Below are 14,287 nucleotides of genomic sequence, written 5' to 3' on the forward strand. Positions count from 1 at the left end.
GGGTGGGCAAGGGCTGGTGGGCGTCCACTGCCTTGGGGTTTGGTTCGCTGAACAGTTCTTTCTGGAACCTGCAGCCTCAGAGCTGCAGGCAGAGCCCTGAGGAACATCAACAGAATGGGAGGGGGGCACTCACGGAGACAAGTCTGGGGGCCCCACTTGTGGGGAGGTGACTGCTGGGCCTGCAGGGAGCCCCATCCCAGCACCAAGGTGGGAGGACAGGCGTCCCCCGCCCTCACTGCTGCAGCCATCTGGGCAGCTACTAGGCCAGGAAGAAGCCCTACAGCTCAACCACCAGCCTTCAAATGTCCTGGGTTTTGCGGCCACCCAAGACCTCTCCCTGTTGCCAACACAGGCTAAGCGTTTCTGACTCATCCCTTCGAGCGTAGAACATGCAGGCCCCCCTCCCTGAAGGCCACCCCCTTGACCCCAAGGGGGAGCACATGGGGTATGACGCTTGAGGCCCCTTCCTACATCGAGGACAGTGAGGGAGAAGCAGGATGGGCCTTTCTTCTGCTGGGAATTCAAAGACGGGTTGCACTGTTGTTTCAGGAAAGCTGTGACAAGGACACCTTCTAGGCACCAGGAGGTGGTGCCCACCCCTAGCCACACCCCCTGACCCTGCCATGGCTCCAGGACAGCGAACAGTCACCTGGCCTGCTGAGAGGTGGCCCCAACTCAACCTCTGTGACACTAGCCAAAACGTTCTAAAAACTTAGGTGCTTACATGAGACAGAAGAGTCAGCCCGGCAGAAACAGGCCAGCAGGACAGTTAACTACCTATAGATTGCAGATATGTAGACAATGGTGTGCATGACGGCTCGTCTTCCAGAAACACCCGAGTGGATTCCTGTACAGCATGGCCACCCCTGGAGCCCCGCAGCAGCTCTACAGGTTCATGGCCACCCCCCACGCCTGCTGCCGCTCCCTCCTTCACACATGGCCACGGAGCTCCCAGTGCCAGGACAGGCCCAGCAACACCAGTGGCAATATCTGGCCTGATCTTTCAAGTGACAACAAGGTCTCCTGGAGCTTACAGAGACTGTAGGATTCATGGGCTTCCGAGCACATCTCAGAGTGTGAGGGCTGCTCTACGGGGCTCTGTGCGCACCCCGAGCTTATGTGCAGCGGTGCCACGGGGAGGGGGCCTGTGTCCTGGAGCTGCACCTGCAGGCACACTCTGTGTGTGGGACGTGAAAGCCTGATGCTGCACAGCCTGGACCCTGCAGACACTTTCTGCTGCTGGAATGGTTAGCAGAATGCCAGTCCACCAAGACACTACAACCTCTGTGCAACCCCAGCAAATAGATGACCACAGCCTGTGTCCAGACTCCTTCGTTCTGAGGCCGGGGACATCGGAGAGCACAGGCTCCTGAGGACACCAGCTTGGGGTGAGGTCTGCCTGGGATACCTGCCCACCTGGTTCCCAGGCCATCACACGTGGTGCCCCTGACAGAAGGGCTCAGAGGCCTGAGTCCTCCTTGGTGCTGCTTTCCAGAGCCCTGAGACTTGGCCTAAGTCGGGGGGCTCAGAGTACCTCATGCAGCACCACAATGAGATGTGTGCTTAGCCTAGCAGGGAGGGTTCTGGGGGGAACCCGTGCTTAGGAGTTTGGGGTCTCTGCTCTGTTGAAAAAATAAATAGAAATAAACACAGTGAGCTGAGTGTGTGGTTGGGAGGCCCGGCTCCATGTGCTTCCCGCAGCATTGGCCGCAACAGACCCCCATGTCAGCAGCAGGAGCCTCTGCCGTGAAAGGGACACTGCAGCTTGGCTAACCCCACAGGTCATAGGAGACGCTGGCCCCCTGCGGCTGACGCCGTGTTCACACCTCCCCACTCTGCTTCGGCTTCTCTGCCCCCAGATGAGCTCTGTGCAAGCCACGGGCCAGGGCTGGGGCGCTCAACAGAGGCCGGCATATCCTGCTCAGAGTTGTACATTTGATTTCCTCCTTTTAGGTTAACTCTGGAACCTTCCTTCTCCCATAATATCCAATTTTCAAACCTACAAAAGCAGACTTGGTCCCTACTGACACAGCAGGGGGAAAGCCCTCCCTCGTGCCCCTCCTCCCTACCCCACCGAGGGAGCAACCTGGGGGTGGGACTTGGCCTGGGTGACCACGTCACATGCCCCCCACTTACAGGCTCAGAGAGCAGAGAAGCAGGCACCTAGGGTCAGCAAGCATCCAGACGACAGGACATACCGGTGCTTCCACACCACGCCAGCCCTGGCGACACTACATGCCCTTTGTGACGTCACTTCAGTGCGCTCCTCACAGGACACTGGCCTGCCAGACGTGTAACACTTGACACGACCGACTTCCCCTCACACCACCCGCAAAGCCAACGCACTCTGCCGCCCTTCTGAGAAATGGCCAACAATAAAGCTCCATCCTGCCGTCGGCTCTGTGACGGCACAGGGGGCAGATGGGGCCGAGGCAAGGTCCCCTCAGCAAACCTCTCCCCAGGTTCCATCCTCTTCCCTTCAAGCAAGAGCCCCTGAGGAGTGCGGACGAGGGCTGAGGAACCACCCATAAGCCTGAGCTCTGGCCACGGGGAGATCAAATCATTGCTCTTTATTCAAAATAAATAAGCCCTCTTACTTACAGCAAAGTATGAAAGCAAACTTCTATCCTGCTGGCCTCCAAGAGAGAAACCACATTCAAAGAATATGTTCATTTACAAAAAAGCCTATAGATTATCAAAACTGAAATTTAGGACTTCAATATACATTGCTTCTTTGAAAAATAAAGACAAAAAGGAATAATTCATGTCAAAAGGTCACAGGTTAGAGATCTGATTTTCCTTCTGAGTGAGGCTCATTTTAGCAGACATTCCAAGTACCCCCAAATCTTCCAGCCAAAGAACCAGGTCCCAAGAAAGCCCCCCACCCCAAAAGTGGCCCCACCACACCCGCCTGCTGGCTTCTCCACAGCTATGCTGGGTCCTTAGGCAAGAACACCAGCCCCAGGGCTGAGGCCCACAGCGGCTGCCACAAACTAACCCAGCTTGGCTCTTCCGCATCAGAGGGGGTTTCCTTCACAGCAGACTCAGGGCACCACACGTTGCAGTCTTCCCAGACAACGTACGCTTACATCCAAAGCGGTGTCTCAGGGCAGGCAAGGCTCCTGCATCCATTCCAGGAGGCACACCCTGGACCCCCCTTCCCAGTTATCAGCCGCACAGAATAGAATACATCAGGTCAGTGAAAACCTGGGAAGAAAAAGGCCCCGGAGTCTGTCACAGCCCCCTCCTTACCCCACACAACACACACACAGAATTCTTCCTATAAGTTCAGGTTCATCATCTGAGAGGTTGAAGCCTCCAGTGAGTCTTCCAGCTCCAGGGCACAGCGACTGTACGCTTCCAGGTGTCTCCTCCAGATTTCAACTGGAAACAACAAAGTGGCACAGCTGAGGGACATACAGGGATAGTCGGGACAGTCTCAGCCCTATGTGGGCCTGGCAAGGACTCAGCCCAGCCGCCCCCAATCACAGCCACGCTCTGGGAGCAGTACCCATGAGCCCTTGGTGTTTGGTGGGTTTGACGGCCTCCCGCCAGGGACACCGCTGTCGTCTAGGCTACACTCTGCAGGTGCCATCTAACACGAGGTCTTGACACCAGCTCTTAAGACAACAGCCAGGACCAACCCGGCCTTCTGCAGGGGGCGCTGCCAGGAAGAGGCCATCCAGGCACTCCGTCCCTTCTGTCAGGTTATGCAGCCCTCCCCGGCACTCACTGTAATGGGGCTCTTCTTTCTCGGCTGTAGGAGCAGGGGGGCTGTCCTGCGTGGAGCAGCCAAGACCCTGCATGGGCGGGTTGGCCAGAGCTGGGGTCCCAGGCTCCCCAGCCAACTCCTGGCGTACATTCTCCAACATGGTCTTGTAGGCCTGCCGCGCAGCCATCGTCAGCTCGACCATCCTGTGGAACTGGTCCTGGGGCAGAGGTGAGAGCAGAGGTGACACCCCTGACCCACCGGGGACGCTGCCCTCTGGGGGGGAGCAGGGGGACACCCAGTATGGAAGCTGCCTGCCCGAGGCACCTCTGGGACAGCAGTGAGCACAGAGCAGACTCAGGATCGCACCACCGCCCTCGGGCTCAGGGCTGCCCCATGGAAATGTGCCTACAAGCCCAGGCCTCTGCTCCACCCCCACCCCCAAAGAACTCCCCCCACCACTCACCTGGGCCCCATCGTAGCTGAAGATGCCCACCACACTGACAGGGACAGCCTTGTTCAAACTGCGCCCCAGAGCCTTGCGGTTGAGTGCAAACACAAAGGGAATGTTCTGCTCACAGGCGTAATCAATGATGGTGTGCAGCGTGTCATCCAGCCCACCTGGTCAGGGACAGCAGAACAGGGAAATGCATCAAATGCAGCGGGGTGGTGACACTGGCTGCAAAGGGCTTTTTACTACAGAAGGCAACACCCCCAGCTACTTCATTTACTCATGGGCCTGTGCCAGATGCCACCAGGACAAGCCTGCCACCGCAAGTGCATGGTTACTCTCAGCTGCAAGGAGGAAATCAACTCTCCGGGAGAAACGTCCCCAACATAATACACACTGCAACCCCAACACTCTTTCCTTGCATTCTTTCCATTTGCTAGAGATACAAAGAACTCCACTCAGGGAATCACTTAATTTCTGTTTTTCCAATTTATGAAAGGATGTGACATGAGTTCAAATCACCAGCTGGAGCAGAGATGTACACAGGGCAGGTACAGAGAAGGTGCGGAGCTTCCTGCCTGCTACAGGTGTGCCAACTACTCCGGCATCATCTCCTGTGCACTGACCAAGAGGCTCTCCTAACCCAGCCGGGGGGGAGTTCTATGGATGCTTCACCACATGGTCATGATGGACTGAGTCGACCTCCAGCTCCTCCCCTCCCTGCAGGCCAAGGGTAGGGGTGGGATGGGGACAAAGGTTCCAACCTCCCCAATTACTTGGGTGACTCCCTGGCAACCAGCCCCTGCCCAAAGTCCACCTTCATTAACATGACACCTTTACTGAAGTTATCACAGGTATTCCAAGGTGTGAGCCAGAAACCAAGGACAAAGACTAGATAGGAAGTAGAGTCTATTTCGGTCATCTGAACAACCAAATAGGTGTTTCTTACAAATCACAACATTGCATGAGGTGACTATTTCCTGAATACTCAGTGTGCGCCAGGCCGCTAGTTAAGCGCCTCGTGCATGTTAGCTCCTGTGTGCACACACCCGGCAGGAGAGAGGCTGCACCCACACAATGGAACCCCAGAGCACACACAGGTTACCAAGTATGTGACAGAGCCCAGCTGTGGGCTCCCTGACCACCACCACCTGCCCTGCTGCCAAGCAAGGTGCCAGGCAGGGTCCGTGCACGGGGAGAAGAGCCATGGGGCTCTGTGTGCAGGCAATGTGCCTGCCATGCGGGGGGCCCAGGAGCCCCGAATCTTTACCACGAGAGAAGTACATACGGGTGTCTGTGTACAAGTCACGCAGAAATCACGAGTCCTCACACAGGCAAGTGGAACCACCCAGGACAGGTATGGACAGCCACCAGACATCACCACGGGCAGGAACAGACATCACCACAGGCAGGAACAGATTTATCACCAAGTACGAAAGATTTACTGAGCAGCCTCAAGGTGCTCCAGAAGCACAAGAGAACATCTACAGGAAGGCACCTGTGCTCTCAGCCACAACATACCAATTCTGTGCTAACCTAACACTCTGAAATACTTATTACAACTGGGATTTTTTTGAGGAATAAAGAATATGAAAAAATATACATATGAGAACAAGCCTTTAAAAAAGAAAATAGGGGTCCCTGGGTGGCTCAGCAGTTTGGTGCCTGCCTTCAGCCCAGGGTGTGATCCTAGAGTCCTGGGATCGAGTCCCACATCGGGCTCCCTGCATGGAGCCTGCTTCTCCCTCTGCCTGTGTCTTTGACTCTCTCTTTCTCTCCATGTCTCTCATGAATAAATAAGTAAAATCTTTAAAATAAATAAAAGTTGAAAGAAAGAAAGAAAGAAAGAAAGAAAGAAAGAAAGAAAGAAAAAGAAGAAAGAAAGAAAGAAAGAAAGAAAGAAAGAAAGAAAGAGAAAGAAGAAAGAAAGAAAGAAAGAAAGAAAGAAAGAAAGAAAGAAAGAAAGAAAGAAAGAAAGAAAGAAAGAAAGGAAAGAAAGAAAGAAAGAAAGAAAATAATACCTGGCTAGCATCACCAGGCACAAGAGCTGCTCAAAGCCACAAGACATAAAAGCAGGGACACGGAGTGGCAGACCAGAGGTCCCCAGATGCTGCTGTCGTGTGCAACCTGAGCAGCCAGGAAGAGCGCTGTGAAGCAGTACAGAAAGGACACCTGGCAAGGCCTCTGGAAAGACCCACCTGAGAAGGAATATGTTCTTCCTAAACAAAAATGAAACCATGGAAGAACCAGGAAAAACAAAAAACAAACAAAAAAAACACAAACCTACAATAACCTTGGAGTGTTAAGGTGAAAGAATGGCATAAAACCTAAAATGTAATAAAAACACAAAAATAGAAAACGCTATTATCATAACACCCAAAATACATTTAAAAAATAGGAAAATGACAAACCAGAGAAACATTTACAACTCTTACCCAAAAGGCTTTATTATATAAAAAAACACAAGTCGCTATTAAAAAGATCAACATCCCAAAAGACAACGGGCAAAGAACATGAACCACCAAGTCCTTTAATAAGTAAGCAGCTGCTCACCTCCCCCAAGCACGCACACTCCACAGAAGGCAGGGCCGGGCACGGGCACAACCGGCTCTGGGTACAGGCGGAGGTGCAGAACCCATGCAACCCACAAATACACCCACCCTCACGCCCTCAGTGTGGAAGCCACAGACACGTTCCCACAAGCAGAAAGGACAGGGTGCAAGATGCATCCTTGTTCACAGCTGTTGGCATCTGGAAAGAACCGTGCAGAGTCTGTGCACGATGCTAAGAGCTGGACCCCCAGACTAACCACAAAGCTAAAAACAAGGGCCAAAGGGCCAGGGTGCCAGACCTCCCTCTGTCTCTCTCACACACACACACCCTGCCTACCAAGGACACATCGAATGTGGCAATGCTGGTTGCCTCTGGGGGCTGCAGGAATCTGGGGGACTTATTCCTCAAAAGGAAACCCAGCATCTGGCTCACCAGGTGGCACGGCCTGCCCCAGCACGTGCCTGAGAAGGAAATGTCTCCCTGTGCCCCTATCACCTGGCACTAGTTACAGGATTATCCAATTTTCTTTCAAGAGAGGAACTTCTCAAAAGCATGGCCTGCTGCTCTGGGAACTGAGAACTCACTCTGCAGCCGGCTGGATCAGAGTTAACATTCAGGGCCCACATCCATTAATTCTGCCCACCCCCTGGCCCAGATCCTCCTGAAGACAAGAGGAAGTGAGGAGGAAGTTAGCTCTGGGGACAGATATGTTCAAGGAAAGCCACACTCCCGGGTTGGCAGGGAAGCGGGCAGAGGGGGATGTGGGCAGGGTGGGGTCCTTGACTAGAATCACAGTGACTCTTTCCCAACTTCCCGCTGGAGACTCCTGTGCCCCTGGGGGTTCGCCACGTGGTCTCTCTCTACCTCGTGTCCCCCACCCTCAGAGCTGGTCACAAATGCTTTGCTGTCCCGTCAAAGGGCCCGCTCTCCAGGTCTCCCCAGGCTGGCACCAGGGCCTGGGTTTCCAGAGGGCTCCCACCATGCTAGCTGGTCAGAGGAGCTTCAGGGTGGCAATGACAAGGTTCATGCTGATTACCAGTCGGGTCAGGCAGGGGGTGCCCACGTGACCAGAAGACCTGGGCATGATGTCCTAGGAGCTTCCCAGGCAGACGACTCTCCACACGTGCATCCCGAGTGACTCCCCTGGGAGAGACTGGAAGGCTGGGTCTGTCTCACACGGCGGCGAGGCTAGATAGTTCTGCTCCACCCAACACCTAGCCTGCATTATCAGGGAGAGCTGAAAGCAACTCCAAGGGCCAGCTTCCCAGGATTCAGACGACGACACAACCTAGAACAAGCAAATGCTCAGGACAACTGCTGTTTGAAATTCAACTTCTGAACCACTAGGGGGAAGACCAACCTGAGCAGACGCAGTACTTTCACACAGTCTAAGAGGCCACGATACTAAGTTTTTCCTTTAAAATGACTGCAAGCCACTGCCTATCTCTTTTAAGAAGAAAACATTTATGAGGTATAATAATCAAGCTGCTTTGGCCTCAAAGCAGAAATACCCCTAAGAACTGATGACGAACAGCGTATCTGAATGTGCAACCAATGCAGACGCCTGTTGGCCAGGCCTGACCCCTCTGCCCGGTCAGAGGAAGGAAGGCAGCTCACGGGAAAGGCACGGTGGACCGCCCACTGCACACACATACCCATTTTCTTAGTCTGTTTTTTAAGGACACAAATCACAGGAGAATTCAAGACCAGAGCAGGAAGCTCTAATGGAAAGACAACTGAGCCGGCCAACCGGCCAGTGAGGCCAGCGCGGGGAGCCTGGAGCTGGCCATCTACAGCCTAGCACCAATTCCCTGGGGCCTGGCGGCTACAAGCAACACTGGGCACCTTCCAAATGGAGCAAAGCTCTGAAGAGGTGACGGCAAGCTGGCGTGCGTCACCCAGGCAATGCCGGAAGCTGCACTTCTAGGGGCGAATGTGAGGACGGACTCAGGGTGGATGCTGGGGCCCCACACCAGGGGGAGCATCTTGCCCAGGGGACTCAGAGACATGCCCTCGGGGGCTCTCCAGCACAACAGCAGCCCCACTGGTCAGCCAAGAGTGGGGACCCTGGAGTAGCAGCATCTTTGAAAAACATGCTCAAAATGCTCAATTCTGGGGTCCAGGGGCCCTGCTCTGGCAGGGAGTCAGGGTGATGCTCACATTCACTAGCTGGAGAAGCACTGCCCTACAACGCAGCTCCTGGCCTCTACATGCCAGCCTCGCTAGCTTCCTGGCAGCTGAGGACACAGGTGCCCAGGGGCCACTGGCCATCTGCAGAAGCATCTAGCCAGAGACCCAAACGGCAAAGCAGCAGCCAGGAAGGCTCTTGGGGGGCAGGAGCTGCACACCCCTACATCTTTTCCACACACAGCTCAGGGCACGGACCCAGCTCCAAAGTAGCAGCAGTGGCAACAAACACAGAGACTTCAGGACAACAAACACAGCTCCCGAAAGTCAGAAATGGAAAACTTTGCCATGGTTTAGAAGACGCAGGTGAGGAAGATGCCATTCTGTAGGGCAGAAAACAGAACCAAGGAAAGGCTGAAAAGATGGCGCAGAAGACACTGCTTGGTGCCGTATGCTCCAGAAGGGCAGCAAAGGGGCCCTGCATGCAGGTGTACAAGTGGGGGTCTGCGTGCTACCCACCATCCTCCCAGGGAGGAGGGAGGACAATGGAGAGCGGGTGAAGGAGAGCAGGCCTCTGGAGAGCCAGCAGACTGGGCTCTGAGTCCTGGTTCCTGGACGCACCCCTGCACCTGCCTTTTCATGAGCCCCCAGGGAACACGCTCAGGGCAAACAGGAAAAGCACACAAGTAGGCACCAGTACCCCCACACGCCAGGGGGGCCAGGGAAGGGCAACCCCAGGAAGATGGCTGCAGAGAGGTGCAGAGAGCCCCCAAGGAGCCCAGGTGAAGCTGTGGAATGCCCCAGGCATCCTGTCTTAGAGGAGGCTCAGGCTGCAGGCAGGAGCTTAAGGGCTGCCTGGTGTTATAGCCCAGCGCTGTGATTGGACCCAAGTGAGGGGCGCAGCCAACACACAACCAAACGGCAGGTGCCTGAAGCCCCCTTCTGTCCCATTCCGGTGTTGAGGCCCACCCTCAGCTAGGACCAGGACACAGTGAGCAGGCAACAAGCAGGTCTAGCTGCTGCTCTTGGACCCTGGGTGCCCAACACAAGCCAGGAAACCTCAAGTCTTCAGCTGCGAAACGGCAGCCAGAAAAGCCCAGGGCAGGATCCAGACATGTTCCCTGCAAGGTAAACTGTGCAATATGGGAGAAGAAGGTGCCCAGTAAAGGACTCCATATGCTCTGCAGGCTCCCTTGGTCCCCTTGGCAGAGGAGGACACGGGACCAGCATCCCCCTAACACGCAGCCTGAGGAGGGCCACAGGGGACACGTCACAGCCTGAGTCTGTGTGTCACCTCACCCAGCCCACTGCATCCCATGAGACACAGCCAACTTTCCAGGGCCAGTAAGAAGGCCAAGCCCGTGGACAAACCGCATCCTTAAATTAGTGGACAGGGGAGTGGTCACAGACATAGCAAGTAAGTTCAAAACAGACTGCCTGGCTGCCACTCACAGACTTCCTGCAGCACGGCCTCTAGGGCCCCCCCACACCCCCCAACAGAGGGACAGCATCCCAGCCACCAGAGGCCTGCATGGGCCGGAGCGCACAGGGGCCTGGCTGCCTCAGAGAGCAGGACACCGGGTGGCCAAGTAAACGCTGCAAACACGGCCCTCAGTCAGAGAGGAGAGAACCAAACCAGCCCTAGCAGCCGGGCCCACAGCCCTTGTTACCTTTCGACTGGATCTTCTCACAGTTGGGAGAGATGATGATGCATTTGAGCTTCCTGAGTTTCAGATGCTTGAGGACCTCCCGCAGCCCCAGCACGAGTCGGCGTTTGGTCTTAGCCTTGACTGGATCCTTCTGGTACATGCGGTCTTGGAATCGCACCAGCTCCTTCAGCAGATCCGTGACACAGGCATCCACCTCCTTGCTCAGCATCTGGCTGCAGTAGCTGAAACAAGGTTCCTGCTGGCGGCAGCCCTCTCGGGAATCACAGCACTGAGCAGTCCGTGCCCAAGAGCTGGGGCTCACCTCTACACCCGGCTTCCCCTGATGGCCCACCACACACCCCGTGGCAACTACTGCCCATGAGAACCCATAAGTGGGATGTGCCCTGGGAGAAACGTGGGACGGGAAAGACAGAGTTCCCTCAGAAATTACAGACATTTACCTCGAAAGGGAGCCCACCCCCCAACACACACGTCCATTGAAGTGCACCTCCCATACCACGTGTGTAGGGCAAGGATCTGCAGAAGCAGATTAGGTGGCCTTGCCCTGGGCTACGACAAGGATGAAGGCTGGGGCCTAGCTCGGCAGTATGAGTGCACCAGGGCAGCAGGGCCCCACACTCAACATCACAGTGAGCACATCCGTCCCATCCCCACAGGGGGCACAGCACCACAGCCACTCACTCCCTGAATCTCCGGCTGTGGATCTTGGGGCAGCTGGCGCCATTGGGCACCAGGTGGCAGCCCTCCGCCTCCTTCTGGAGCTCAGCTCTCGGCGGCTCTTCTGACCCGCTCTCCACTGCGGGAGCAGAGGACAGCACCTCCTCCGGCCCCTCTGCAACTTCACAGAGACACAAGTCAGGGCACAGCACCTGCAGGGCTGGGCACTCAGGCCGAGGATGGAGGCCACCTGTGCACACTCATGGGGCAGCAAATACGGGGCAGCCCCCATCCCGGTACCATGGCGGGTGGCAGAGCCATGAAAGATGGGAACAGCTGGGGGACGCAGAAGGACTGGACGACTTTCTGCTCTGCCTGGAGGTGCCTCCGACCTCCACTTAAGCTGGTATTTACTGTGGCAAAATATTCATAAAATATACCATCCTGACCATTATTAAATATGCGGTTTGGCTGCCAAAACTGGTTTTTAATTTTGAAATTTAACCTGAAGTTCATAATGGGAAGTTTTAAGAACAGTTTTAGCATTCCCAATTCTTCATACGATGGTTGAATTCATTCCTTTAGCAAACAAATATAAAAAACATCTGAACCCAAACACCTAAACTATGAGCTTCAAGTTCACAGTTCCCAAATTACTTCCAGAGACTTCCAAAGGTCAAGTGAGATAACAGCACCGGAGAGAGAAACTACCCGCCAGGAGGGCAAAGGTGACAAAGACAGCCTCCTGTGGGCTGACTTCTCCCCCACCTGTGGGCAGACCTGCTGGAACACCTGGAAGCCTATCTGGTGGAAGCCTGAGGGCAGATGGCAGTGGACCGACCCCTGGAGCCCACAGTCCCACCTGGGCACATGCCACAGGAGAGAGTGCTTACGTCCTGCGCGCACGCTGACCTACTTCTACTGACCCCGAGAGGGAACTCCCAGAACGTCCACCTGCCAGCTGGCACGTGAACATGCCTGAATGCCATGCAGCAATGACAATCAGAACCCACTCCTACAGGCCACAGACACACGGCTGGGTGCAGAGGCAGACTGCAAGATCCCACTAGAATGAGGTCAGGGCTGTGGCCCTGGGCCAGAGGGCAGGGGGGCTGTCCTGCTTCTGAGCTGGGTGTGGTACTCACTGTATGAGACGTCCTCCAGCCACACACCAATCTGGGAGACTGTTCTGAACACACAGCTCAATAAAAGGCTTCCTAACATGTTCTATCTATGAGACCTGACTCTCACGCTGGGGGAAGCAGCTCTGAAGTCAGGGTCATTCACTCTCACGGCAACTTCAAGCTATAAGGACCACCCAATGCCACACAGATTGCACTCGGGGCCTCGCCCCCTGTCCCCTGACATGTCCCCACACCCCACACAGAGGCACAGGCATCAGGAGCTCTACCCGCCCACTGGGATGCCCTTTCCTCTCAAGTCACTGCACGGTCCTCTGGGCAGCCAGCACAAGCGCTCAGTACCTGAGGGGTCAACCTGCTCGAAGGCCTCATCGTCACCGCCGCTCTCCCCGTCCGGCACAGCGTCACTGGCAGGAGCTGGGCTCACAGCATTTTCTTGGAGACGCTGCTGCTTTCTCTCCTGCCGTTCTTTCAAAATGATCTTTAAAATTAAATAAGCAATTGAAACACCTAAATACTTATGTTAAAAATAAGCTCTTTTGCAAAATAAACCACCCAATTTCAGCTTGCAGCATCATGCCTTTTTGCGTTCCCACAGCAGCGACATGCCCTCCATCCCCCAAGAGGCTGGGACACATGTCCCCCAAGTGTGCAGAGCACATGTCCCCCAAGTGTGCAGAGCAGGGTATGCAGGGTATGCAGGACCCGGGCCAGACACCACAGGCTGCGACAGCCCCTGCAGAACCCACACTCAAAAATCTCAACACCAGACAGATCACCCAAGGGAGGATGAGGGCAGCAGAGTGTGAACAAGTAGGAGGCAACCCCCCATCCCTGGCTCTGTCTGCATCACTGGAGAACAAAGAGCCCTGCCTCTACAGCAGAGACACCCTGCCTCGTACCCTCTGCCGTCCCACTCAGGGAGAGGACCATGTGTCAGAGAAACACTCACACACCTGGTAGAGCACATTCAGGTAAACATGTGGAGAGCCGTAAGAGATAACAGACACAGGAGAGCCCACAGGTTTCCTAGCACCCAGTTTCGAGGGGAATAGCACATACCTTCTTCAAGGAGGTTGGCTTCTTGGCCTTGGGGACCTCCCTCTGCTTCCCCTTCTTCATCAGCGGGGCGCTGGAGTCCAAGGGGTTGTGTGGGGTCTTCACCTGGCTGAAGTGGTGGCCCTTCTTCCCCGACGCAGTGTCCCTGGAGAGAACCGGCACCGCCCCAACTGCAACACAGAGGGGACATGCATCAGGCCAACTGCCGCACCAGCTCACGGACCTCACTCACCCCATGGAAGATGTTGATTACACAGTCTTCTCATTGGCAACTCAATGAAGTTTAGTATCTTCTGGTAGAGATCCAAAAAACTATCAACTTATTTGAGGACAATCAGCGTCCCATCCCTGTGACGGAATCTCCACGTTGTTCAGGAAGTCTGACAGCGGTGGACCCCACCTTCTGAAACCAAGGTATTTCCAGACAGTGCGTACTTGTGATGGCTCTTTTGAGGGATTCTCTCCCCACACTGTTCAGTTGACGTGGCCTCTGCAGAAGTGGACTACTGGTTTCCACACATGCATCTTCTCTCTCACTAGCTTGTCTAAGATTCTCTCAAGTTTTCCAGGCAGAAACATACTGTCATCCTAGGTCCCCTCATACACAGCTGGTGGCAAGCCCTCCACCATAAATACAAGATCACAATCTGCTCAGCACTCCTGCTGCATTTTCCCAAATCTTGCTCTACTTCTCACCTAGCTCTTGCTCCGAGGAAACTGGTTATTCGTGGCTACTTCTTTTCCCTACCTTTCAGTCAGGACAGCTTTCCGGCTCATACCCAAGAAGAGAAAACAGTATGACAACAAACCCCAGGTACCCACTGCCCAGCTGCAAAACCATCACTGTCTTCCCAAACATCATCAGACCTGCCCTCGCTGGGTTTGAAGTACATTGTAGAGTTACTGGTGTCTTCTCAAT

The 14,287-nt window shown here is 54.8% G+C and overlaps 2 protein-coding genes across 9 annotated transcripts in view; one reads left to right on the plus strand and one right to left on the minus strand.

Moving 5' to 3' along the window:
* Window positions 1-1,656, plus strand: part of SEMA4D (semaphorin 4D) — a 63,379-nt gene extending 61,723 nt beyond the window's left edge. Inside the window, exon 19 of the mRNA XM_038527314.1 lies at window positions 550-1,656. Within this exon, the coding sequence (XP_038383242.1) occupies window positions 550-576 (27 nt within the window). The 3' untranslated portion in view covers window positions 577-1,656. The remainder of the gene's footprint in view (window positions 1-549) is intronic.
* Window positions 1,657-2,539: 883 nt separating this feature from the next.
* Window positions 2,540-14,287, minus strand: part of SECISBP2 (SECIS binding protein 2) — a 47,363-nt gene continuing 35,615 nt past the window's right edge. For 7 of the 8 annotated variants that reach the window (XM_038527323.1, XM_038527318.1, XM_038527321.1 and 4 more), the window contains 7 exons: window positions 13,372-13,538; window positions 12,652-12,790; window positions 11,192-11,348; window positions 10,511-10,731; window positions 4,176-4,330; window positions 3,734-3,929; window positions 2,540-3,384 (listed from right to left, as the gene is read on the minus strand). In XM_038527323.1, the coding sequence (XP_038383251.1) occupies window positions 3,281-3,384; window positions 3,734-3,929; window positions 4,176-4,330; window positions 10,511-10,731; window positions 11,192-11,348; window positions 12,652-12,790; window positions 13,372-13,538 (1,139 nt within the window). In that variant the 3' untranslated portion in view covers window positions 2,540-3,280. The remainder of the gene's footprint in view (window positions 3,385-3,733; window positions 3,930-4,175; window positions 4,331-10,510; window positions 10,732-11,191; window positions 11,349-12,651; window positions 12,791-13,371; window positions 13,539-14,287) is intronic. The other variant, XM_038527317.1, reaches the window with a different exon arrangement.

This window comes from Canis lupus, chromosome 1 (genome assembly GCF_011100685.1).
Source record: "Canis lupus familiaris isolate Mischka breed German Shepherd chromosome 1, alternate assembly UU_Cfam_GSD_1.0, whole genome shotgun sequence".
Lineage (NCBI taxonomy): Eukaryota > Metazoa > Chordata > Mammalia > Carnivora > Canidae > Canis > Canis lupus.